This window comes from Manacus candei, unplaced genomic scaffold (genome assembly GCF_025592945.1).
Source record: "Manacus candei isolate 608988 ecotype Guabito, Panama unplaced genomic scaffold, ASM2559294v1 h1tg000052l, whole genome shotgun sequence".
Classification (NCBI taxonomy): Eukaryota; Metazoa; Chordata; class Aves; order Passeriformes; family Pipridae; genus Manacus; species Manacus candei.
In genome coordinates this window covers 2,907,443-2,932,174 of record NW_026138100.1, presented here as the reverse complement: position 1 = coordinate 2,932,174, position 24,732 = coordinate 2,907,443, and the positions used below count along the sequence as shown (strand labels likewise).

Genomic DNA, 24,732 nt, shown 5'->3' with positions numbered 1-24,732 from the left:
ATCTGGAAAGTACTATTGAATCCTATCGAATGGCTGTACAGCCACTTTGTTTCTTGTTTCAGTGGAGAGCATCCCTGGTTGACAGAGCCCCCCTCTGTGGTGTTCAAGTAGTCCTTATTTCATGCTGACTATGTGGAAATTTTCTAAAGAGCAGAAACAATATTATGGGCATCTCACTAGGGCCATTTCAACCCTGGCATATGTAACAGTATGCAACAGGATACACAAGGAAACATATAACATAAATGTGATGTGTACTATAATGGAATAAGGAAAAAAAGCTTATTAACTTTTGCATGGTTTGCATGCCTACCATGCAGAAAGGCTCTGCTTTTTGTTATATTATAAATATTATAAGGAAGAGCTTATAATGCTGTTGGGGTGTATCCAAGGAAGTGGACAGGAGGCACAATCACTTCTTTCCCCAAAGCAAGCAGAACCATTTATTCGCAGGGTTGAGAAGCCAGTAGTCCTGCTAGGCTCTGAAGAGCACACAGCAGCACCAGCTTCCCCCTACACTGCTTCCTATATGCAGCAAGCCTCTGCATGGTTTTGAATGTGCTCTTGCCTGGGCAGCCACACTCTACATGTAACAAGGCAGAATCAACCCCCAGATTGCAAAGATGCTGCACAACCATGGGGAGAGACAAACAGTAAATGTGAAAAAAAATACTGTGAAGTGCTATTGCTGCTTGTTTTTTTCTTTCTGAAAAAATGTTGTGTTTGTTCCATGTATTGATAATTAAGTTTTGAGGTTTTTTAAAATTCTTTGCAGGTTCATTTAATTGCCTACTATTCACAACACTCCTTATCCTCCCCCCACCAGCTGCCTCCTGACAAACTAATTAAAATACTGTAGACATTTCTTTGAGCTGAGTAACCTGAAAATTGCAGCTCTGAGTAAGTGTTTTCAGCTGAAATTGAGGTTAACCTTTGGCAGCACCTTCTCGCTCTGGTTAAAAGGCTTTGAAATACAGTTTTACTGACAATAGAATCCACAGAGGAAAACTTTGTAGATGAGAAAACCAAAAAAGTGACAGCTTACTGTTTCATAGGTCCTGATTGGGTTCAAGTAGCTTTCATTTGGGCTCTTGCCAAGACCAGAAAGTTTATTCCGTAACTCCCCAGCTTCTTTTGACTGGCTAGTATGATACCGCTCGATGTTGATCAAGTGGGCAACAATATGGATGGCTGCATGAGAGAAAGAGTAGTGTGAAATTACAGACACACTTGTATGTGTCCACAGCGCCAGAAGGAAGTTCACCATGCACACTGTGAGCTATTTGAAAAGCTTGGGCATAAGCTATGAGTTTTGCTTGGGTTAAGCTGACAATAAAAAGAGAATTTTATCAAATTCATGTCTAATTTGGAGCAACTGCTTCCCATTGGAGAGGACCACCTCCAACGTCACCTCCCAGGTTTACAGTCAAGTGTCCTGCAGTCTTCAGTGTCATCACAAGGGGCCTCTTGCGAGTTGATGTAAAAGTGTGTGCCACTGATTTTGAATTGTTCAAAATTAGGTAAACTGATTAAAATTTGTATTTTTTTATTAATATACTGGAATGTGCAATGGTTTACCCTTGCTACATGGGACACTGAGTTGACTGTTTTAATCATGGACCTGTTTGCAACTTGCACTACTGATCTTTAAGAGCTGCACTTAAAATCCGTTCCCTATTAACAAGTAGCTGTAGCATTATTTTATGTAGATGGAGCCTGGGAAAGCCACAGGAACTATGATTTTAAGGGAGAATTGCGAACCACAATGTTAGAGCTGATTTTTCCTGAACAGCATACATTGCCTCTGCTTCTTGCCTGCTCCCAAAAGGTATAGGAAATGGTCAGTTTAGAAAAATGCCTCAAACTGAAGTAAGAACTCTCCCATAATTATTTTCCTGAGTGGAAACAGGATTATTTCAAGAGTGGAAAAGGAAGAAATTTGTTTTATTATTGGCTAACATAGATAAAATCACAAACAAGATAGGTACAGAATTTCATTTTTCAATATGAGAGATTCTCAAATCCATTACAGGAAAACTGTAACTAATGCAAAATATTAAAAGCCAAAGGATGAAAAAATGACAATGAAAAATAATTATATGTTTACAGTAGAGCTATTAGGATATGCTATTTCTAGTTCTTATAATTAGCTTGCTGTTATCATCTCTCCTTCAGTGGTTATCTGTTTCTGTCCCTGACTATTTAAAAAAACCTTTCTAAAAGGCAGCATTTGTAGTAAACCAAATATGATCTGCTTCCCTGAACAATATTCTCTCAAAAAAGATTCTTTTTTTCTCTTTTCTCCTCTCTTTTCTCTCATCTCTCTTCGTTCTTCCCTTATTTTCTTCTTTTTCCTTTTTCTTTCTGCTTTCTTTCTTCTTCTTCTTTCTTCTTCCTTTTTCCTTCTTTCCTCATCCTCTTGTTTTTTTCTCCCTTTTTTTTTAGTTGTAACTACATGCATGAAAGTAATGTCTTACTGTGCTAGTCACTGTATAATCATGGATGAAAACACAGGATTAAATGCATAAGGACTTTGGTATTGCTAAGTCTTTTATGTGCCTACCCACTTATTGAGCTCCCTCATTCTACGTGCTGGAGTCCAGCTCCTCTGCAGCACCTGGGGAGAGCTGTGTGCATGGGAATATGTGTTAAGGTAGGATGCTGTCCATGGAAGTGTTTAAAGCAGCCAGTGCAAAAAGGTAGAACGTTGCACTCTTCCCCCCACCAGTAGGTTATCCCAAATGTCCAGGCTGGAAAGAGACTATTTGCACTCTGTACTTATGTGGTGATCCTTCTAGAGCAGTAGATGTGCTGTCGTTGGTTGATTGTCAAGGTTGCACTTCATCCAAAATGTCATATTAGCTTCGGGACTCCGCATTGCCACTCATTGACACCTGCTTCACCTCATTGCCTCATGCTTAGACATTTACTGGGAGATGAAAGACCTACTTTAAAATCCTAGTTACATTAAATTTAAAGTAAGGCTTTAAACCAAATCACATGTCCTAGTCACTGGGCTGACTGATTATTCTCTTTTGAGCTGTATCCTGATGAAACCCATAATAAAAATAATCAAATATTTATTGACACAGTCATCCCAAGAGAATATTCTGAGCACCCAAACTGCAAAATCAAGCTCCTATTTTTTCTGAATCTTTGGCCCAATAAATAATAAGTTATTTATACAGGCTGCAATAGCTTCAGTAGAATAGAGACTGAATCCAAATGGGTATGAACTGCACAGAGATAAAATGAGCTTGGAAATTAGAAGACAGATTCAAGCCATCAAAGGAATGAGACTCTAAAATAACCTTTCAATAAAGGGGATAATGGGATCAAGCAATCTAAGCAGCTTTCAGCTGAAGGTTGGTCATTTTATGAAAGAGTGTCTATGATGTGACTGTGAGCATCAGAGGGTATTGGATTCAGTGGTCGGGCATGTCCTGCACACGCTGTTACGGATAAGGTGCTGCATGTTAAACAATCTGGCTAGCATCCAGTGGAAGATGCTTCCCAGAGTCTGCACATGAGGGTGCTCCCAGCACCTCAGCAGCTCTGAAGAAAGGTTACACCAGACCACAAGCAGTGAGTGAGATGTGTGAGTTCTGACTGCCAAAACCCAAAAGCTCAAGAAGCTCTGAGCTGCACGGTTTAGGTGGCAGCTGTGTGGGGGCTGTGGCAATCTGTTCCCCAGTGTACAACTGATGTATAAGCAGTATATAAACACTGTTGATGTATTTAAGTGTAGCAGCACTTTCAAGTGCTGAGTGGGAAGGGAGGAACTGCTGCTACAAGGGTCTTCTTTCAGAACAGATGTGTTGGCCTGGTAAGGATGTTATCAGGTCCCGCTGGAAGGGAACCAAGTCATTGCTTTATGAGATCCTGATTTCTTTGACATGTAAAAGAGCTCACTTGCAGGACAGGAGTTTGGAGTAACAGACTGCTGTCTTTGGTAAGTTGTGGCGTTACATGCTGAACATAGTCTGGTACTGGACTAAGAGAAAGAGGAGAGAAAACTTTCAAAGGATGGAAAGTTCTGACAACAAATCTCTGAGTGGACTTCTACTAAGCAGTTTTATTTTGGCATCCACTTATGATTAATGTAACTTGGGCCTCTTGCCCTCTATACCTGCAGGATGCTCTTTATAACTCTGATGTAATAGTCACCATAGCCTTGGGACCATGTGAGTTTCACACAGTTATGATCCATAGCGATGGTTTACCAAGGGTTCCCTGCAGACTCTCAGCTGGAGGTTTTGGACTATCCTTGCTAATTTAAAATAGCTACATTGACTAGATGTGGAGCTTTGAATCTGTGTTCCTAGTAAAACACTCTCTCTTCCACCTCCCGAACAATAGATTTTTTTTTTAAGTGATAGTACAAACTGTGAGGCACTCACATGAAATGATGGCATTTCTGTTATTTAAAAGGCTATAAAACATTGCACTTTCCTCAAAGTGCAGGGTTGTACATGATTTGTACGAATTCTAGTCATGTCAGCAGTGACAGGAAATCTAGTGCTATTTAGTATATGCTGAGTGTTGAGAGTAAAATGAGGTGGTAGTTTCCTCCAGACAGACAGAGGTTCACATTTCCTAACAGAGTATTTCTCGTCTTGGACAGAAAAATAATGGGTTAAATGGATATAGTTTCTCAAGAAAGTCTCAAGCCTAAGGTTTAATGAAGAGTAGTCACATTGCAACTTTTCCCTGGAGGAAGAGATCCACTTTCTGCAACCTAACCTAGTAAGATTTTTCTGCAATCCATTAAAGGACACTGGTTTTTCCATCTGTATATTGTTCTGTTTCACTATAAGTGTTTCTGTCAATGGAAACATCATCTTCTTTGGGATTTACTCCAACGTGCCTTCTGGGTGGCTTCTCTCCAGCTTTCATCTGACAGGTAGAGGATATTACAAGTGTAGAAGACTTCCGGAATGAACAGGAGAGTTGTTTTTTTGGTTTTTTTCTGCAAGTTTTCTGTAGTAGATTTTAATGTATAGCACATAATGATACATTGAAAAATATTAACATTCAAACTAATGATGTACTGAATATGTTAGTTTACCTGAGTCTTCCATGATCGTACGTATTGCCTGGCGTGTTATTAGATTAATACTTCTGATGGTTTTTCATGTGCTGCCAGCAAAAAGGATGCACTCTAAAAATTAATTATAGCTGGATGGTAAGAGTAATGCAAAGATTTAATTCCATTTTCAGTGCGGTTCATTTAATGTACAATGGTTGTAGCAGACTAAAAAGTCTGGCACTGAACACATTGCCATTAACTAAAATATTTTACATCCCTAAAGTGCATTTTCTGAAGGTTTACAGTGTATAGAATTTACTAAGCAATTCCAAAATTAATATGCAGATTTCTGAAATCTGAGCTTAACAACAGTTGGGTTTTTTTTTCCCTGCACCACTTAGATAAGTTAACCATGAGGGCAAAGTTTAAGGTACCACATCTCAGGATTTTCAGTTCAATTTTTCCCTCATGCTGCATGACCAAATATAACATATGAAATAAATCATCCAACCTTTCAAACAAAATCCTTTTTTATAGTGTTCATGAAGACTGAAGGATTTTGACTGTTGTTTATAACAACATCTGGAACCTCTGAAGCACTTAACATACATTAATTTGTATTTGACCCTGAGATGTTCTATCTAGTCCATCTCTGAGATCAAATAAAAGATTTTATTGGAAGGAGAGGGAGGAATAGGATTGCTATTACAGCATGGTGTTTACTGTAGATATTCTTAAATACAAAGAGATGTAATTAAATTATCTTGAAAGTCTGGTCAATTTAGCTACTCTTATTCAGCCAATTGTGCCTTCAGTGAAGCATGCATGACTCTCATTGAACTAAACAGAAATTGCATGTGTTTATCTGAGGAAAGATTTCACTCTTTCTTTTTCTGCATGCCTGTACAGGATAATAATCAAATTGAAGCTTGCTGCTAGAAGTTAAATGTTTTGGTTAACCAACCTATCATGATAAAGTAAAAGGGTCAAATCTCAGCCTTTCTGCCCACACTGAAGAGAACAGCTTTGCAAGCAGATAACCCAGACACGGGGAATTCTGCCCCCGATCAAGCTTGAGTTCTTTCTGCCACCCACTGCCTCGTGCCATTTCTGGTTACACAAATCCCTTAATTCAACTACATGTTGTCTTTGTGGACTAAAAAAAGCACACGCTGTGTAAAAATTACAGTAGTGACCACACACATACTTGCATTGGATTTTTTTTTTTTTTTTAAGAATGGTTATAAACATCAAAGAAGAACATGACTTGGATCATTTTTTTATCTTAGCTGGAAGCTTATAATCTTTAATTTAATATAGTTTCCTTCCTAGTGCTTGCATTAAGTCTAGATATAAACAATCTGACTGGAAAAAAAAGGAAGTTTAATGCAAGTTTGATTTTCTGTAATTTCTGGAAGTACAACACTGAGATATCAGCTAAACCTCTTTGGAAGATAAGCATCTAGTTCCCTGAAAACTTAGTTGCTTACACAAAAATGTGACTCAGATCACCAAAGCTCTTCTCATAGTCTACCAAAAAGTGGTTGAAAATTGAAAGGTTTTCTAGTATTTTTAGCTATAGATTTTTCAGTGCTTGTCAGAAGTCAAACACACCTGGCATCACCGCACTTCTATCTGCATTTTGCACGTTTTTAAAGAAAATCACACTGCCGGAATTGCTGTTCTTCCCCTATTTTTCCTTAATTGCTTAAACTTTATTAACATCATAATTCAAAGATTGTTGGAGCAAAATATCTATATAACCTTTCTGCAAACATCAATACAATGCAAGAATCAGTTTATTCTTCAAGATGTGCACAACATGTCAAAGCAAAAAAAAAATATCCCCCATAACTCTGCCCACTTCAGAAAATGTATGAATGTACTTTCTTAAGAGGGTAAAAACAGTAAGAGGGAGGAGTTGTACAAAACTTTATTTGCTATCCTTTGTAGGTATCTTTAAGTTTCAGACCACTGCTTCTCAACTGTAAAGTTGCTTTTGCATTAGAAAGCAGAGAATTATTTGCACTGATCAAACTGAGAGTGCATGAAAGTCTGATTTTATTCTAGTAAGGTTACGACTCTATAAGGAAGATTTATTAGTGTCTGAATAACTCCCAGACAGCTCTTATCACAGACAGGCATGCAGAACGCAGAAAGCCAAAGTAAGCAGAATTCCCTTTACTGAATTTTCAATGATGCCCTTGATTATAGATAGCATTGTTTACTCTCTCTCTTTCCTCCAGCTTCCCTGTTCCACTGTTCTCTAATTATATCCCTTTATGACCTGACCAATTAAAGCCTGCTCTTGAATTTGTATTGGACGTGATGAAAAATTAAAGGTGCAGATGTACTTTTTCCAGGGCCACGCACACCTCAGCTGGGCTGGCTGCCTGTTAGAAACCAGACAATACTAATGTTGCATTGACTATTTTTAGCACACCATTAAATAAATATGCTGGAATAACACCACCTGGCAAGCCGAGATGAATACATGTTACTTAAATAATAAAGGAGTCTACGATTTTATATTGGGAGGCTAAACTTACTGATCTGATCTTCAAATTGGTTTAACTTCTTGCTGCCACATTTAGGCTATTGATCATAGAGGGGAGAACATTCATTTAACTAGGAATTACTAAATTGCAATAGACTAATAGGAGTTGACTATGTTTTTGTGTAATAAAAGGCAGTATAGGTAGAACTTGGATAAATAATGTGTCAGTTGAGAGGAAAATGGCATCTATTTACACATCATTTTAACAGTGTTAGATTTTATTAAAAGGGATTCAGTTTACTTGTGGGTACCTCTTTACTCTGAAACATTGCTTTTCTGTCACAATGTGTGCTGTAGACTTTTTTTTAAAGGAATTTTAAATTTAATTTCAGGCAATTGAGTTTCTGGCTGTTCTTTACCCAAGTCTGGCTATACAGCAATGTAATGTTTTCCTAAATATGATAGTTTTTTCTCACTTGACTGTTAGGGAAGCACAAATTCATAAGTTGTCATGCTTTGTTCATTAGACCTCCCCGTACTGTGTTTTCTTCCTGAAATATCAACTATTTGTCCATTTTATATTTTAGAAAAAAAAACAACAAAACCAACCCAAATAACAACTCAACAATGAACACTCATTTTCTCCCTAGAGAGTGATAGAATAAAATGATAATGCTTTCTGTCATTTCACATCAGCTCCTGTGTCTTTTTCCTTGGAATTACTGAAGCCATAAAGTAATCACTTTTCTGATAGACTTGCACTTCCCAAACTGTCCACCCTTAATGCACTAGGAGACATTTTAATATGAATGTAAAAGCCAAAAACATGAAAGGTTTGACTGCAATTTTGCTTTCTTTTTGGAGCCTGACCTATTATACACCAAGTAGAAGTTGGTTAATTTACATTTCAGGGTTGGTTTATTAATTAAAGAAGCAATGTTGCATTCTGTAGGAATCTGTTTTATGCTGAAACTGAGTTCTAATAAATGAATGGACATGACAGATAAGTAAATCATCATAGTACACGACAAGATGAATGTTTGCATCCCCTAGCCTTCTCCTCTGAATTCTTTACCATGACATGTAAAAGACAAACTTTAGCTATTGATTCCTATTGGCAATCCTGACTTCATATTCTTGTCTCACTGCATGAGGACATTAACAGCCTATACATGCAAAAGCAGCTCCCTCATGCAAGCTGAAAAAAATATTGAGACCAAGATCCACCCTGACAGCCTGGGGGTAGAACTGTTGCCCTGCAACGTCTTATGCTTGCAAATAGCCCTGATTAATTCCTCTGTCTCCTTCACATTTTCTAAGAGAACCATCTGCCTCAAATACCTCTCCATCTCTAATGCGCTCATGTCCTTCTTCATATTTGCTTTTGTACATTCTTCTCTGCACATCCCTCTTCCTCATACTGTCTCCTGTTCCCCTCGTCTTCTAAACTCCTACAAGCTTCAATCTTCTCCAGGTGCTTTAACTACTTGGAGAGCAGGAAGGTGCTATTCTTCTTCCCAGTCAGGTAAACAAACATCTATAGCTCTGTAAGTCACTAGGATCAGGAGAAGAGATACATTTTGATCTTAAGATCCTGTTTTTACCTCAAGGGGGCTATTAGTTCCCTGTGCCCATCACCTACTTAAAATAAATATGTAGGAATTCATTGCTTTTTCGAGACAGATATCTCTCTCAAATTCGGATTAAATCTATTATCTAGTTGAAAAATTATTGAAGAGGTATTGATGGAAAGATGTGTGGTGTGACTCGTAAGCATCACTTCCTCAGGAAATCAGACAGTAATGCTGTGTTATCTCCCCAAACATCTACACTCAGGGATTTAATGAGAGTTATTTACACTAAATGTTAAGAGCACATAAATTGGTCAGATTAATTACGTGGCAACTGATAGTTACTGTCCAGGTTGAAAGTTTACTGCCTTAATAGTCAAACTTTTTTCAAGCACAAAAGGTTGCAAATGGTTAATCAGATGGGACTCCTACACATATTTAAAACTGCAGTCAACAAATGATTGCACTAAAATAGCATGTCTCAGAGCTGATGGGGATTACAGCATTAGGCAGAATCACTGTGGAACTCAGAACAGTTTGAAGGCAAATAAGAAAAAAAAATAAAACCAAAAAAAGCTTACTTGCATTTACAGCTATTCCATAGGCAACCATCTTGTGAAATGTGATGTTTTTGTCAAGCTGTCTCCTCAGTGCTCCTCCACAGCACTTGGTGAAAAAGCAGAACTTGTTTTATATCATTCTTTTAGTGTTTAGAACTCACAGTTTGGAGAGGGGAACAGAAGAGTTCAGTACATTTAAGAATGGAATGTTGAAGGGATTCAGTGAGAGTTTTGGGCTAGTTTTGGGTCTCAGGTAACTGTTTCCAGCATAGTGACACTCCTGGATTTCTGAAGCTATTCACCCTATGTTGGTGACTCAAAAAAGGGTTTGACAAAGCTCTGCTTCATTTAGCCGTGATTTGTGAGTGGTTTATCTGGGCTGGCGATTAACTGATTTGCTGTAAAAAACACCAGGCTTGCTTTGCAAGCTCAGGTTTAGCTGCACGAGCACAGCTGAGCTGCTGGCAAAGAGCTTCCAATGAAAACATTTTCTCTGCTGGGGGGTGAGGCTGTCTAGACCTCAGGTGGCTGCATGCTGATCCACTATTGGAAGTGCTCAGCAGTGGTGTGCTCGCGACCAGCTGGGTGCTTCTGCAGAGTCAGCCCGGGGCCGGGTGCTGGCTTCAGGAGCCAAAACTAACATGCTCTGCTGGAACCAAGACAGCCTGGACAGAATTCAGTTTCTGAATGGTGGTGTGGGTGTCTGGATTGCTGATATGACCTGGCATGGTGCCATGCTAAAGATCCTGGCATTTATCCACATTGCTTCCCAGCTAATACAACTTCCAAAAATCTGGAGCACCGCGGGGTGCAATACACAGCACCTCCTTGGAGAGTCACTGGATCTAGCACACTGCTGACCATACTAGAGCCAGTCAAGTTGCTCTGTACCATGCTCCACAAGAACAGAATATTGTCCAGAAGAGCAAAATACTATCTGTGAGAAGAGTTCCAGTTCTCTGAGTTCTTATTCAGCATCTAAGTGGGCATGTATATATTTTGTGTTAATTCACAAACTGATGCAAAAGGCCAAGACAACTGTTTTTTTGCTAAATGCTGAGCTCCTGGACTCGATTATATAACAGTGTTGATTCCCAGCCTAAAGACTGCTTGACAGCTAAGTCAAACAATCAAGGAAAAAAAAAAGGCAGAACTGAAATAAGAACTAGCTTACAATAAAATCACTGAATGCTACCATTGCTAAATTCTTGTTGTTCTTGGAGTCATGAAGTGATCAGTGATTTTTTTTACCCAAACATGTGGCATTGGAATTGCTCTGACTATAATAATTCAATGCAAGTTGAAGCTATAGTTAGTAGAACTAAAGCCTCAAGTACTTCCTATGTGTGATTCCAAGGTTAATGTAAATGCCTCTGAGCATTTACATTAACGGAGATGACCACTCTGTTACAAAAACATGTTTACCACAAATGAAGACCTGACTGGTGGTTACTCAGACAGAAGGGTTTAAACATATGCCTTAAAGCACTTTTATCTGTCTGTACATTTTCTTTCTCCAGTTTTTACTTTGCAGCTACACAGAATACACATGATGGATATGTATTTTCTCTATTTGGCCAAGTTGCATTATTATGTCCCTTTTTTGTAGCTTCTCACTTTTCTCTTCATGACACCATGCTATGCAGCAGCTGCCAAAATCAGTGTAGCATTTAGAGTACTGTGTTAAACAAGCCATTTGTTTCTCTTCAGTCATGAATACTGACAATTTAAATGGTAATAACTAGGCAATAGTGTACAGACTTCTCTATAAAAAATTAAAATTCCTTAGAAAATGTTTGATATGGATAATTCTGCTGAACTACAGAAATAAAAAGAGAGGATAAATTGGCTATTTGAGAAATGGTACTTACAATGCTTGCTCCTCTTAAGAATGAAATAAGGTTTCTACAGACTGGTAACAGGATTAGCATGCTGTTAAAATTAAGGCACGTTGCAGAAGCTCTTGCCCAAGCCAGGGTTGACTGTACATATAACAGTGTAAAGAAATTAAATTACAAGCTTGATATAGGAAGTGAAAAAGAAAAATATTAATATAATACTCTTATGTGGGAAAATTACTGTTGAAGCATCAAAAGTTTTATGAAGGATGTATGTAAAATCAGACTATGAATACAGTCTTCCTGTGGAGCCCTTTAACAATCAAACTCAAACTTACTCCCAGCATAATCCGTGTATAAATGTAAGCATTGTCATCTTCATACCAGTGGAAGGTATCAATAAACAAATAGAAATTCAGTGCCAGCCACACCAACTACAAAGCAGAAAGACTACAGGTTAGTGACACTTACAGTATTTTTTAATGCATTTAAAACTGATTATGGTTATAGTTTTAAGAGTATCTGAGAGATGTTTCAAAATCAGTGTGCAGTACAGTTCTTGATCACAGATGACAGAAATCAAAAATGCCTACTCAAATGAGACTGTCTTTTAGCGAATGCAGGATTACAGTCGTATCCTCATCCCTAGTAGAGGATATAAATGACATTTCCTGTGTCGTGGTAAACTTGCTCTTAAACACAGGGCTTAACCTCGTCTCTAAAAAGGCAATAAAACCTAAAATTAAAGAATCACAAAAACAGAGGGAGTTAGGAGCTGAGGAAATTCCTTTCTCTGCTACCCATGCTCAATTCATCAAAGCCTCTGAAAAATAATTCATAATATAATTTCAATTAGAATTGCAACCCCCTCCTCCCTTTATCTGAGGACTAAAGTAAATGGACTTAAAAATAATTAAAAATAAAAGAGCAAGCCTTTAAATTGTTTTTTAAGACTAGTTATAAAAGACTGCTGAATATTTTATAGCAAGTTTTACATTAAACTTGGGAACATTACTGTAAGCAAACCATAAAATGTCTTTTAAACAAGCTTAAAATATTTATATATATCCAATTAGATTTTTTTAATGCTAAAAATACTCACTAATAACAGCACTGAAAGTTTTTCATTCAAGATCCAGCATCTCATTCTGAGCGCCTCTCCCTGTGCTAGCAGCAGCTGACTCTTGCCTTCCAGCGTCCTGAGTTCTCTGTCACTTCCTTAGGCTTTGCTACTAACTCCTTTTGTCTTTAGTTTTTAATAAGCACCTAGTGGGAGCAGGAGCTCTCTCTAGGAATTTTCTAATTAAAGACTGCCTGAGAAGAACAGATCACCCAAATGTCTCATGACCTCTGTAAAAAAAATGCTGGTCATTGTCCAGTCCTTTCTCTCTGCAGAGTTATTTCTCAGTAAATGAGAGATGCTGTCATTAAATTGTCCTCTTGTACTAATATGTATTTGGTTGGGGTTTTTTTTACTTTATTTTTGTTGTTTAAAGAGAGTGCAGCATTTCTTCATGATTTGTTTTTTTTATTCAGCAGCAAATGGCAGCATCCCTATGTGTGTATAAGATGGGAGCATGTCCTGGTGAGGGCACTGCATTTACCCTTGGCTCCTCTTGCCAGAAGCTCTGCATATTCTGCCTGTGGTAATCTCATTCTTTCTCTAGTAAAACCTCTTCCTTAAGGCTTTCCTGACTTGCCTGTGAAGGAGACCTTTCTGTGACAAAATAACTTAAAATTTCTTAAGGTTGAAATGCTGTCAAGCTCAGCTACTTTTTAACCAGTGCTAATGGCTGTTCATATAAGTTAGCAGAACCATGAGAATGTGGTTATGAATACTCTAAATACAAGTGTTTACAAAGGATTTACTTTGAGTTTTATTTTTCCTGGATGGTAAAGTTAAGTATTATTTATTAACAAACTTTATGACAAGCCATGTGCAGTAATTGGCCATTTTGTAACTTGATATAGGCACTCACATAACCACTCTCTTTATAGTAGCTTTGGTAATGTAGGAGCTAACAAGACAGTGAACCTTGCTGTATTTTTCAGAGGTCAAAAGATAAGGAAATGAGGGAGAAGGGAGGAAGAATGTGCAGATGGTGAAGAGAAATACTAGTAAGGTCAGATGCCAATTTTAACTACTTAGAAAAAAGGAGGGAGAGAAAGCCCACTATCTGGATTAGCTGCACTTCAAAGGGAAATGCAGCACCGCGATGTTCTGCTTTGAAGTTCAACCGATCCAGACAGCAATTTTCTAAACTGAGTTAAAACTGGCATCTGAAATAGATTTTTTTTTTCAGAGTACAGCAGCTTCACATGCTAGTTTAGGCTCCAAAATTTGTCTGGATCAGCAGCTGTACTTCAAAGCAGCACATCTCAGTACAGCATTTGACTTTGAAGTGCATGTGGTCCAGATGCCAGTCCTCTTAAAGGAGCCAATGAATCAACTACACTTTAATTTTTGTCTGTTGAAACAGCTATGTTGTTTCTCATATATAACAGTAATGTGTGTGGTCTCCAGTATGGTATCTATCAATAAAAACATAAAGCTAACCGAAAAGCTCTTTATTGCTTCATTTTGTACAAAGGAACTGGTCATCATAGTTTCATTATACTGATTTGCAGTGATCTCAGCCAATTTCTAGCACAAACTATTCAGAAAAGACTCAGGAAAGGACATTTTATTGATTTAAGTTATAATGGTATTCCATTTTGCTGTTGTGTTATCATGAGCTGCAACTGTCCTAAAAAGGATATAGAATAAGGACAAAAAGGGATTCACTCTGGCGACTGGGGAACAAGCAGTGCTGGGCATGCTGAGTTCCCATGCAAGAAACAGGCAACTGTCATTAGCTTAAAAGGTCAGTTTTTGCATGGAAAGAGGTTTATGAGGTGCTGAATTCTTCCATGTAAGTATCTCAGCATTAATGTCAATGTTTGTATCAATTACTGCTACAGACCTCAATCACAGTTAGTTCTATTCTATTTGACAGCAACTTCTATCTGACGTTGTAAGTAATTGTTTCAAAGTACTTTCAACAGTGCTTACCCTTTGCAAGACAAATTAATTATTAGCCTGAGACTGCATACATATACCTATATATATTTCATTTTGCTAGGATATCTTAATTTTACTATTAGATATGCATGCCTTGTTTCTCAAAGGCCAGATCATTTTGGTTGACTCTGAACACTGCCCTACCCCTTTCATAGTTTTCCTGTGTGCTTGACTTTATGTCTGTTAGTAACCTGAATTAACTTAATAAGCTTCACTATGATATTTACAGAGGTGGATATAGCTAAAAAAGTGATCCAGAGGATCAGACTGCTTTAGTTTTGCAGACCAACTAAATCCATTTAATTGCTGACTGTATCAGAGGGTATGCTTTGTGTTAGACTGTACAAAATGGTGATGCTGCTGTGTTATCTAATTTTAATATTATTTGCACATAAAGTTTTAGCATTATTTGCACAAAAATGTTTAAGAAGTGGGAGTCAGATTTGTCTCTGTTGTATGAAGAAGCCATGCAATATACTGGATAAACCATTCAACTTCTGTGGAGAGAGAAACTGCTGAAGCTGATTTGTTGTTGTTGTTTTGGGGTTTTTTGACTGTTTTTGTTTTGTTTATGGGGTTTTTTGTGTATGTGTGTGGGGGGTTGGTTTTTTTCTGTGGTAATTTTTTGTTTGGTTGGTTTTGTTTTGTTTGTTTTCCTCGAAAGACACCGTAAAGGAACAGAGGTCAAGGTTCAGCTTTCATTGTTCTTCAGTGCTCTGATTGTAGCTTTGCAAAAGAACACTGAATTTCTGTAAATAGTGGCTGAGTGACTAGTAGAAAAAAGCAGCTATAGAATTTTTAGAGATTTTCTTATAGTGGGATTTTATTTTTTTAAATTTAACTACCTCATTAATGTTAATGGATTTTTTTTCTTTTATGAACTGTACTCACATTATGGATGGGGGAACTGTTTTGCGGTTTGAGAACATTCATAAAATCCCTAAAGCTCTGAAAAACTAATGTAATATGAGTCTTGTCAGTGCCAAAGATTCAAAAATAATCAGATTATTCTAAAATTTATGAATGTAAAAAATAGAGAGTGTGCAGTTTGAGGCAGAGTACTGAGTGTTGAGACTACAGGGGCATCTGGCTTCCTATTTAAAGCTTTTTTCAGTAACAATGTGTTTATTTTTTAATAAAATATTAAAATTTTTTTCCCTGGAAGTGGGCTTGAAAAACAACAAAAAATGCAGTTATCAAAACACTTGCGATGCAGCTGGCAGAACTAGCAAGGGTATAGCAAGTATTGACTACATCTACAAACCCAATCACTGGTTACAAGGCACAAAATTGAGAGAAAAACTTCTGCCTCTATCCAGAAGAGCAAAATAAAATTTCAGAACCCCTTTAAAAAGAAGAAAAGACTTTTGGTTGTAGATCTAGCTCCTCTTGAACTCCATAAGCCAGTGTAATAAAAAGACAGTGCAATAAAAGAGTTTCTTCCCCTCTCTTAGCAGACCTGATACTGGTATTAAGGGTACCTCAACTGGTGGGCAGTACCAGGACCTGGGATTGCAGCGCACACCAGTGATGGCTGCAGGAATTAAGAGCAGGAGTCAATAGAATGGCAAAATGCAAAGGGTCTGGGATTAAAATAAAAAATCATGTTGGAGGCTAAAAGGGAATTTTCCACTGACCAGTGTGGGAACAACTGTTGTTTCCGCCTGAAACAGGGCTCAGCACCCCGTTTGCAGAGGGCAACCCCAGCTCTGACTCTTTCCTGAAGCCAGCAGAAAGGTTTATCAATGAGAAACCTAAGAGCTGTGGCTTGGGAAATAATCAGTTCCCAGCCAAACAATATAAATATCTGAATCCAAATCTTTTCTCTCTCAAGGAACTCTTTTATTGCCATGCTCACACTATAATCAAAATATATTCAGGAGCAATTTCAGATGTTCAAAAGATATTTGTTTCAGTGAGTGCAAAAATCTCCCAGCTTTTGACTGTGCATCTCCAGAAATAGAGTATCATACCTTCCTAATTATATGTGCAAAATGCTGCTTTTCTCATAAAAGCTGTTTTCCAGATTAATAAAATGGAACAACCTTTCAAAGCAGCTGAAATCTTGTACTAATAGATGTGTCCACAGGTTACCCAGAAGAATCATCCTTTCAGCTATTTTGTGGGTAGCAAGCTGTGGAAAACATCTAGTTTAAAGATGAGTGGAGAAAAGGGAAGAACAAGGAGCAGAAAGAAAAGGGGATGACAGCATCCATGATTCACCTTCCCAGAGCCAGGATATCACCAACACAATGAGAAAGCATTGAGAGAGACACCATATGCGTATAAAAGGGTTGTTCCATATCAGCACACAACCAATTCCTCTATACTACCGCACATAATCCTCTCCATGCTCTCCAGGGCTGGCCAGATCGGGGATGAGACCTGGTGACAAGGGACAGGGTGAAGCTGAGGTACTCAATCCCTTTTTCACCTCAGTTTTTAGTGGTGAGACTGAGATTCAGTTATTCCGGGACCCTGGGGCAAGCAGGAAAGTCTGGAGCATGGAAAATGTACTTTTGATGGAGTAGGATCAGGTTAGGGAACATTTAAACCGATGAGCATACAAAAGTCAGTGGAACCTGATGGGACACACTCCAGAGTGCTGACCTGGCTGGTGTCACTGTGTGAACACTTAATCCTCTTTGAAAGGTCATGGTCACTGGGGGAGCCTCCCGAGGGCTGGAAGAGAGCAAGTGTCACTCCTGTCTTCAAGAAGTGCAGGAAGGAGGATCTGGGGAACCTGAAGTGGTCAGTCTCAGCTCAATCCCTAGGAAAGTGAAGGACCAAATCTACCTGGAAACCCTTTCCAGACACCTGAAGGACAAGGTGGCTGGGAGCAGTCTTTACAGTGAGCTGGGCTACCCCATACATGAAAGAGGTACTTGCTGGAATGAGTCTAGTCAGGGCCACTTTAGGGGACTGGAGCATCTTTCATGAGGGGACAAGCTGATGGACTGTTCAGCCTGGAGAAGAGCAGACTCAGGGGGATCATGTTAATATGTATAAATACCTGATGGGAGGGTCCAAAGAAGATGGAGACAGATTTTCTCAGTAGTGCCCAGTGACAGGATCAGAGGCAATGGGCACAAACTAAAACACAGGTGGTTCTGTCTGAACATCAGGAAATTCTTACTATGATAGTAACAGGCACAGGTTGCCCAAAGAGGGTATGGAGTATTACTCTTGGAGATATTCAAAAGCCATCTGGAAATAGCCCCAAACAGCCTGGTTTAGGGGACCCCACTCTGAGCTCTGAGAAGGGAGGTTAGACAGGTAGATTTCCAGTGGTCCTTTCCAATGTCAGACATTTTGGATGTCTGCAATTTCCCTTTAGTTTACCAGAACAAAGTGAATGGAGCATTCTGAAGGTTTTTTTACCCAAGACTATGAGCATACTTAATTTAACTAAATTAATTTGTCTTTTGTTAAAATTTTCATGAAGAAGTTATTAGATTAGATTTTATTTCTGTTCTAATTCAGAACATTGTGATCCCATTAGCAGTCCATTTTTATGAGGTTGATATGTTTTGGAGTGCTAGATTGAATATTTCCAGTGGAATATTTTGTAGAAATTTTGGTTGATGCAGTCTGAAATTCTTTCTCTGCATACACTGAAAACAGTAAGGACTCATAGGTATTTGGGAGACTTCATATATCCTTAAAATGAGTAGCAATGGCACTAATAAAGACTTCAATTTAATTAATACAAGGATTTGTATATAGGTATGTTTTTATGACTGTGTGCCACAAATAATTTTTCCAAAAAACACATCACCATGCAAATTCCTTATTTGCATAGTAGTAAAATCACCAGAGTTGATAAAACTGTATGTTATCTGAACAGTTTTCAGTGAATGATTTCTCCTCATTTAGACTTTATATTCCTTCCCAAATTCATTCTGAGATTATTATTAAACCCCATTTCATATTAAATTAAAAATGAAATACAGTTTGCCCAGCGTAGGAGCATTAAAAGGTCACTCCTATGGTACTCCTTGGTGTCAGTAATCACATGCACATGTAGGAGAGTAGCAATACGTACAGCCTTTCCAGATGGCTATTCACAACTGCACACAAGAACAGAGGTCAAGAGCTAAGAGTTCACTTACTTGAAAGCATTTTTCTAGGATGTTCGAATTGGAAATTGTACTTTAAAGTAATTACAGGCCATCATTTTTAACACTGCAGTATAGCAATATATAAAAGCATAAGCTGTAAGTGTCCTGGATTCATTTCTCTGCCACTAAAATGTTATTTGCTTCTACCTGAAATTCAAATAAGCCATTGGCACTGTCTATGAAGTATCTCTCTGTTATGAGAAGAAACCATGAAGAGGTATAGGCAGGAGTGGAGAATAAAGATTGAATACACCAAGAAAGAACTGGAGAAGCAGTGAATAAAGACAAAATGGGAGGATGACAGATATTTTAAAAGTATTTCCATAGTCTAAGCAAGAGTACTCTTGTGAGCAAAGGTTTCCAATTGATGCATGATTCTATCTATTTCTCCTTTCAACATTTTCTCCCCATTTCTTTCTCCCCTCTCCTAAATGTATTCAAAAAGCACTGTAAGTTTTGGCAATTAAAAATAATTAGTCCTATGCCAGACTTCTCCAGTGTCTCATGGCAATAGTACACATAGGTAAGAAGTCTTTTTCTTACAATTTGTGACACATTTGATTTAACTCTCTATGGACAAAGCAATGAAGTTCTAGGACATAAAGCCCATCACAAAATACCAAGTGGTTGTACATGTTTAACGCATCTCATGATTTGGTCCTCACAGTTAAATTTTGAGTGATTGCTTCTAATAAGACCCTGATTTCATTCATTTTCACCTGTAGTGAAGTAATTCCCTTGAACTGAGCCTAAGTATGGAGAAGAAAGCAACAGACCAGCTCATGCTCTTCTTTCACCTCTCCTCCCCTTTGGGCACGGTGTGGGGGCTTCCTCCTTCCATTTACAACATATGCAGGTTGGTCTCCTGCCATGCTTTATTAAGAAGGCAACACAAGCAGCAAAATCAGCTCCCATTTCCTCCAGCCAGGCAGTGACAAACAGTGCATCTGCTGACGCAGCACCACCCACAAGCACCAGCCCATTGCCCAGGCCTTACCCCAGCCATACCTGCTCTCCACAGACATTACCCCTCACCGGGGCTCCAGGAAGTCAGCTCTTACATCATTTTCCTCCAAATTTAGATTACCACTGCAAGTGCTTCAAGGCTTTGAGATGCATGCAATTTCTGTGGAGCTGTAAATTTGCCTTATTGTAAGTCTGAACATACAGGTGATGGCAAAGATGTGGTGATTATAGCATTTAATGTATGCCTGTTTATATTGTAGTTACAACTTAGGCTAATGAATTCGATTTTGTTAAAGGTTTCCCCAATATAATGCTTTAAAACAGAAGATATTAAAGTTGGTTTATATTCAGATATTGCTCATTTCAGATCTCATAAAAGTTCTAACAACTGCCTATGGTTTGAGAATAAAGAAATTAAAAGGCACTTAAAGGACTGTCCATAAACTGCTATTACTTTAAAAGTTGAGCAAAATTTTTAAAATTTATTCTATAGAAGTATAACCCCGAGGGAAGCCGATTTACAAATAATGCTAATTTTTAAATAGTTTTAACAAAAATTCTGTTCAAATGTTCTATTTCATTTACTTCAATATTCACTTGATAGTGTTTGAATTATCTCTAATTTACTGTATAATTATATAATCTTTTATTCATATAACTTTATTATATAATAATGTATTTTTCATTCAAAACATACATCCATTTTTTGGTAACTCTTGCTGTACTGAAAGTGCTGTTCCAACATTTCTATTTAGTCTTTACATCAAACTCTGTAAGGCAAAGATAAGTTATTACTAAAAGGAAAATCAGAGGGGAAGAATAAGTAACTTGCCAAAGAGTCACAGCAACTGTTAACATGTCACGTCTCATAAGCAGTTCATAAGACTTTTGCTGGTTTTTATGTTGCTTTGAAAAAAGCAGAAATATTCTTCATATATGAGAGAATTAAAACTGCACTGTTAGTTGTTATTATAGTAGAGAAAATTATAATGGATGATCACTAGACCCAAATATTTTTAATGTGATTTGACAGATTATGTGAAAGAGTGGCAGCGAGAAACAAAAAGGAAGATGACAAGAGATTTATTGCTTAATTCATTATTTGTCTTCTAAAGTCTTTTCACCCCACATATTACTAATCCTTGCTAAATGGGAAACTGCTACCATAGCTTGTGAGACCTGCTCCAGCATCCCTGTCCTGACATTATGGCTGATGTTGGCTTTGGAGACCTGCCCTGGGGCAGGATCTGCTGTGTAGAGAGCGTGTCCGTCCCCAGCCCAGCCTGGTAAGGATATGCCAGCCACACTCACAGGCTAGTTCATCCTGCAGTCTTGGCCATCTCAAACAAAATGGACTCTGAATGTTGATCTATACATATAACAATGAAATTGTATGAACAGGATGAAGCTTTGTTTCCTGGCATACAGTGATTTCAGAAAGGTTCATGGTCTAGAGTAGAAAACTGACTCATTCTGAATTCCTATTACAGTGAGTTGGCTGAGCGAAACAATGGTTGTGGGAGTCCTGAGTAGGAGAAGGAATATGACATGCTTTATAGCATTGGTAAAATCAATAGAGGAAAATGCACCCAGAACCAGTAGTCAAAAATTATGTAGAAAAATTGGTAACAATAGAGAAGATGGCCACAAAGATCGGGGCTGAAGATAATGCCATCCTTTGAAAACCTTTTGCACAAACTCAGTTCCAAATATTTTTCACCCCTTCCCCAGGAACAGTGGTGAAGAATCTCAACTTTCAGTTGACAAATAAATAAACCACATCCTAGACCTTGTTATGGTGACAGCCTTGAAAATATAAATCAAGGATAAACTGATCTAGTGATGTTTCAAGACCTTAAAGACATCACAGGATGATTGCTGAGGAACATGAACTGTCCTACACATACAGATGAACTATTAACTCAAACCTACAAATGGTACATTGAAAGCTGAAGCTGCATGGACAGTATACAATAAATGTAATATCAGACACATCATATAAATCATGCTGTGCGCAACAGTATGCACTGCTATATTTAATCAAACAAAATAATCCTTAAAAATAAAAATTTGCCATAAAATTCTTACTGCATTTATAAAATCGTACGAAGCTTTTCTCTGATTGTCCTTCCAAGACAGATAACCCCCCTGGTTTCTCTGTGGTAAGGAGAGTGAATCTTCCATGAAAGCTGGCCCCAGTCTATTGACATCATCAAGAGTGACAAGTTACCGACTGAGCCTGTCAGAGAATGGGTGTATTTATTAAAATGGTGTATTTATCTATCTCTGAATTTAGGTGCTGCATTAGACTTGTGTAGATTGAATGAGATAGGGCAGAAGTGCATATAATAGAAAAGCAATAATGAAGGTAGCTAATTAAAGTTCTAAAGGAGCAGATTTTGACTTACACCATCCCATAATTTGCTTTTCCTTTAATGACTTTTCTCTGTCTCCTATACATGTAAATTACACTGTCTGAATGTCCACTGAATGCTAAATTGTACATTTTTTTCTACTCTCATTCTCTTTCATCCAAACTCTAGTTCTCAAAGCAATTAGAAAATTTGATATTCCATTTTCCATCACAAAATACTCTTTGGTCCAGTATGTGTTGATCAAAATTATGATATTACATTTGGTAATGTTTGTTTACACTGATATTTTATACTCAAAACATGTTATATTTTTGTAATTTTGAATTTTTATTTTTCTCTTTGAAAAGAAAAATTATCAGGAATTACATTAAAATAGTCAAACCCAAATGCTTATATTTTATATAATTAAAGTAGTTTAAACTGTCTTAGGAAAATTTGGAGTTGAGTTTCATTAAAATTGTTTCCTAACCCTGTTTTGAATATAAAACATTCCACAATCTGGTGCTCCGCCAAGCCTTAGAGAAAACTGGGCAAATCTCATTGACTCCTTGCAATGGAAGGAGGTCTGTTTGCATCTAGTCTAAAGAATGTACCTCAAAGAGACTGAGTTGAACTAAATACAATAATTTTAAAAAATAGCCTCAAGGTGACAAAGGAATAAGGTGTAGGCCGTGCAGGAAGAGTTTGACCTTTCTTTTATGTGTATTAAGCTGCAGGTCTCTTCAACAACAGGGCAGAAAAGCTGTGAATTCCTTGCATGTATTCTTAAACATGAATGGATAAATTGAGGAGGCTAAAAGGGCCTAAGTTGCACTGCTTTCTGGAGGTTTGTCTTTGAATGATTTGGCAGCTTTATCTTTCTGAGCAAGAAGTAATGATGCAAGCAAATATAATCTATTATGGCAATCTGTGGTGCATTTGTATCTACCTGTAGATTTGTTTCCCTATTTGCTGTATGTTTATGGTGTGCCTTCTAGAGATCTGACGTGGAAACCAGTCATCTCACAGGTTTGGCAGGAATAATGGGAAAGGACAAATTTGTAATATGGTGGAAGAGTGTTAAAAACAACTAGGTAACAGGAACAAGACAAGAAGACAAAGTGTCTCTTGAGGGGAAAATTGAGGGAGGGTCCTAACCAGCACAGCAGCATCCCCTGAATGAGCAGGGGCAGTAAAACACAGACAGCATTTGGCCCCTGTTGAAGTTCTTGGGGCTTAAAATATTTGGCTGATGGAGTAGCTGTTCTCCCTGATGGCAACCTGGTGATGAGAAGGCAGGGAGTGCTAAGCCAGATGCTCTTACAAAGGTATGGTTTCAATGTAAAAGCTAGAATTGTGCATATATTTAATTAATGGGTAGTGTTTCCAAGGTTGACAGTGCGTGCACCCTTTAATCTTTTCTTCCATGCCTTTCATAAATATATTGTGAAAAACTTGCCATAGATTTATTTTTCTCAGATTAAAAATGGCATTTGCAACTTACTTTTTAAAACTACTGTCTTCTCATGGGAAATTCTGAAAACATTTTCTATAGAAATAATTCTATTTCTAGAGCATATATTTTTTTTATCACTTTTCCCTATTGATTACCAGAGTTATTTGCATAAAAATATGCACATAGGAATTTATCATGTGCTGCTGCTTTTTTCTGACTTGAAATAAAAATCCCTGTGGAAAAAATGTACTCCTAAGCAACAGAGATTTTCATAGGAGTATTTCATTTTAAATAAAAACAATCAGAGAAAAAAATACCCTGAAAATATTACTTGCTACTTTTGGAAAATAGTTTTTAGTAATGGTTTCCACAAAGCTTTTAATACAATAATCATGCTTTTAAAGCTCTCTCCTAATTTACTTGCAACCAGCATAGTTTAATACAGAAAAAATAATGGCATGTCCCATATTAGTATTGTTGTGTTCAGAAATTCTTGCTCTACTTTCGAAGATGGTCTTGCAATTAAATTTTTGTCCTACATCTAATGCTGGTGAAAAGAGTAATTTTGCAAAACTGCCCATGCTGGGTAGAAAAATAGAGCTATGTTTTATGAATATTTTCCCATTATATATTTTTAGTATTCTCATGTCATCTGTAAAGGCAATTCATTAAGTCCGTTACAATCATTTTCTTGTCTGAGTGTCTTTCTAGGTATTTCACCTTTGTTTCTTTAATAATGACTGAGCACAATAGGAGACTCCTAACTAGTCAAGTTATTTTCTAATCCTTTTTCCTTTTCCCCTGTTACAAGTGTTGTTATTTTTTTTATTCTTATCCTAAACAGCAAGATCCTTATTCATAGTCCTAGACACATAAGGAAAAAACAAATCTAGAAAACATTCCATCTTGAAGATTTCTAAGACTTTAAAAGGAGGGCTAGACCATATAGGACTTCTAGCTTCATGTAACCTGGCTGACTTTGGATTGGCAAGGATTCTGCTGGCTGACACGTTCTGCAATGACAGTTTAAGGAACTGTTTCTTCTCCTCTCCACCCATGCTCCTGTGTGATTTCTCTGCCAGCCCACCTTCAGGGCTGCTTCAGGGGCAGCCTGCAGGCACAATTAGAGGACAAAGTGTAAACGTCGCCTTCTGACAGTGTGCATGATGGGGGAATTAACACTGGTTTGGCACAACTTCTCCAGTGAACTTCCATTGATTAGAAATGAAAGCTGAATCAATATGACACTCCCTAACTATCACAGACGTGGTGAAGTTTT

At 37.7% G+C, this 24,732-nt stretch overlaps 1 protein-coding gene across 1 annotated transcript in view; it reads right to left on the bottom strand.

The window, feature by feature from the left end:
• The window catches only part of NOX3 (NADPH oxidase 3), a 37,942-nt gene extending 25,300 nt beyond the window's left edge, over window positions 1-12,642 (bottom strand). The window contains exons 1-5 of the mRNA XM_051801682.1: window positions 12,598-12,642; window positions 11,834-11,929; window positions 11,529-11,639; window positions 9,679-9,763; window positions 1,046-1,191 (exon numbers count right to left, since the gene is read on the bottom strand). Coding sequence (XP_051657642.1) covers window positions 1,046-1,191; window positions 9,679-9,763; window positions 11,529-11,639; window positions 11,834-11,929; window positions 12,598-12,642 — 483 coding nt within the window. The remainder of the gene's footprint in view (window positions 1-1,045; window positions 1,192-9,678; window positions 9,764-11,528; window positions 11,640-11,833; window positions 11,930-12,597) is intronic.
• Window positions 12,643-24,732: the final 12,090 nt, after the last annotated feature.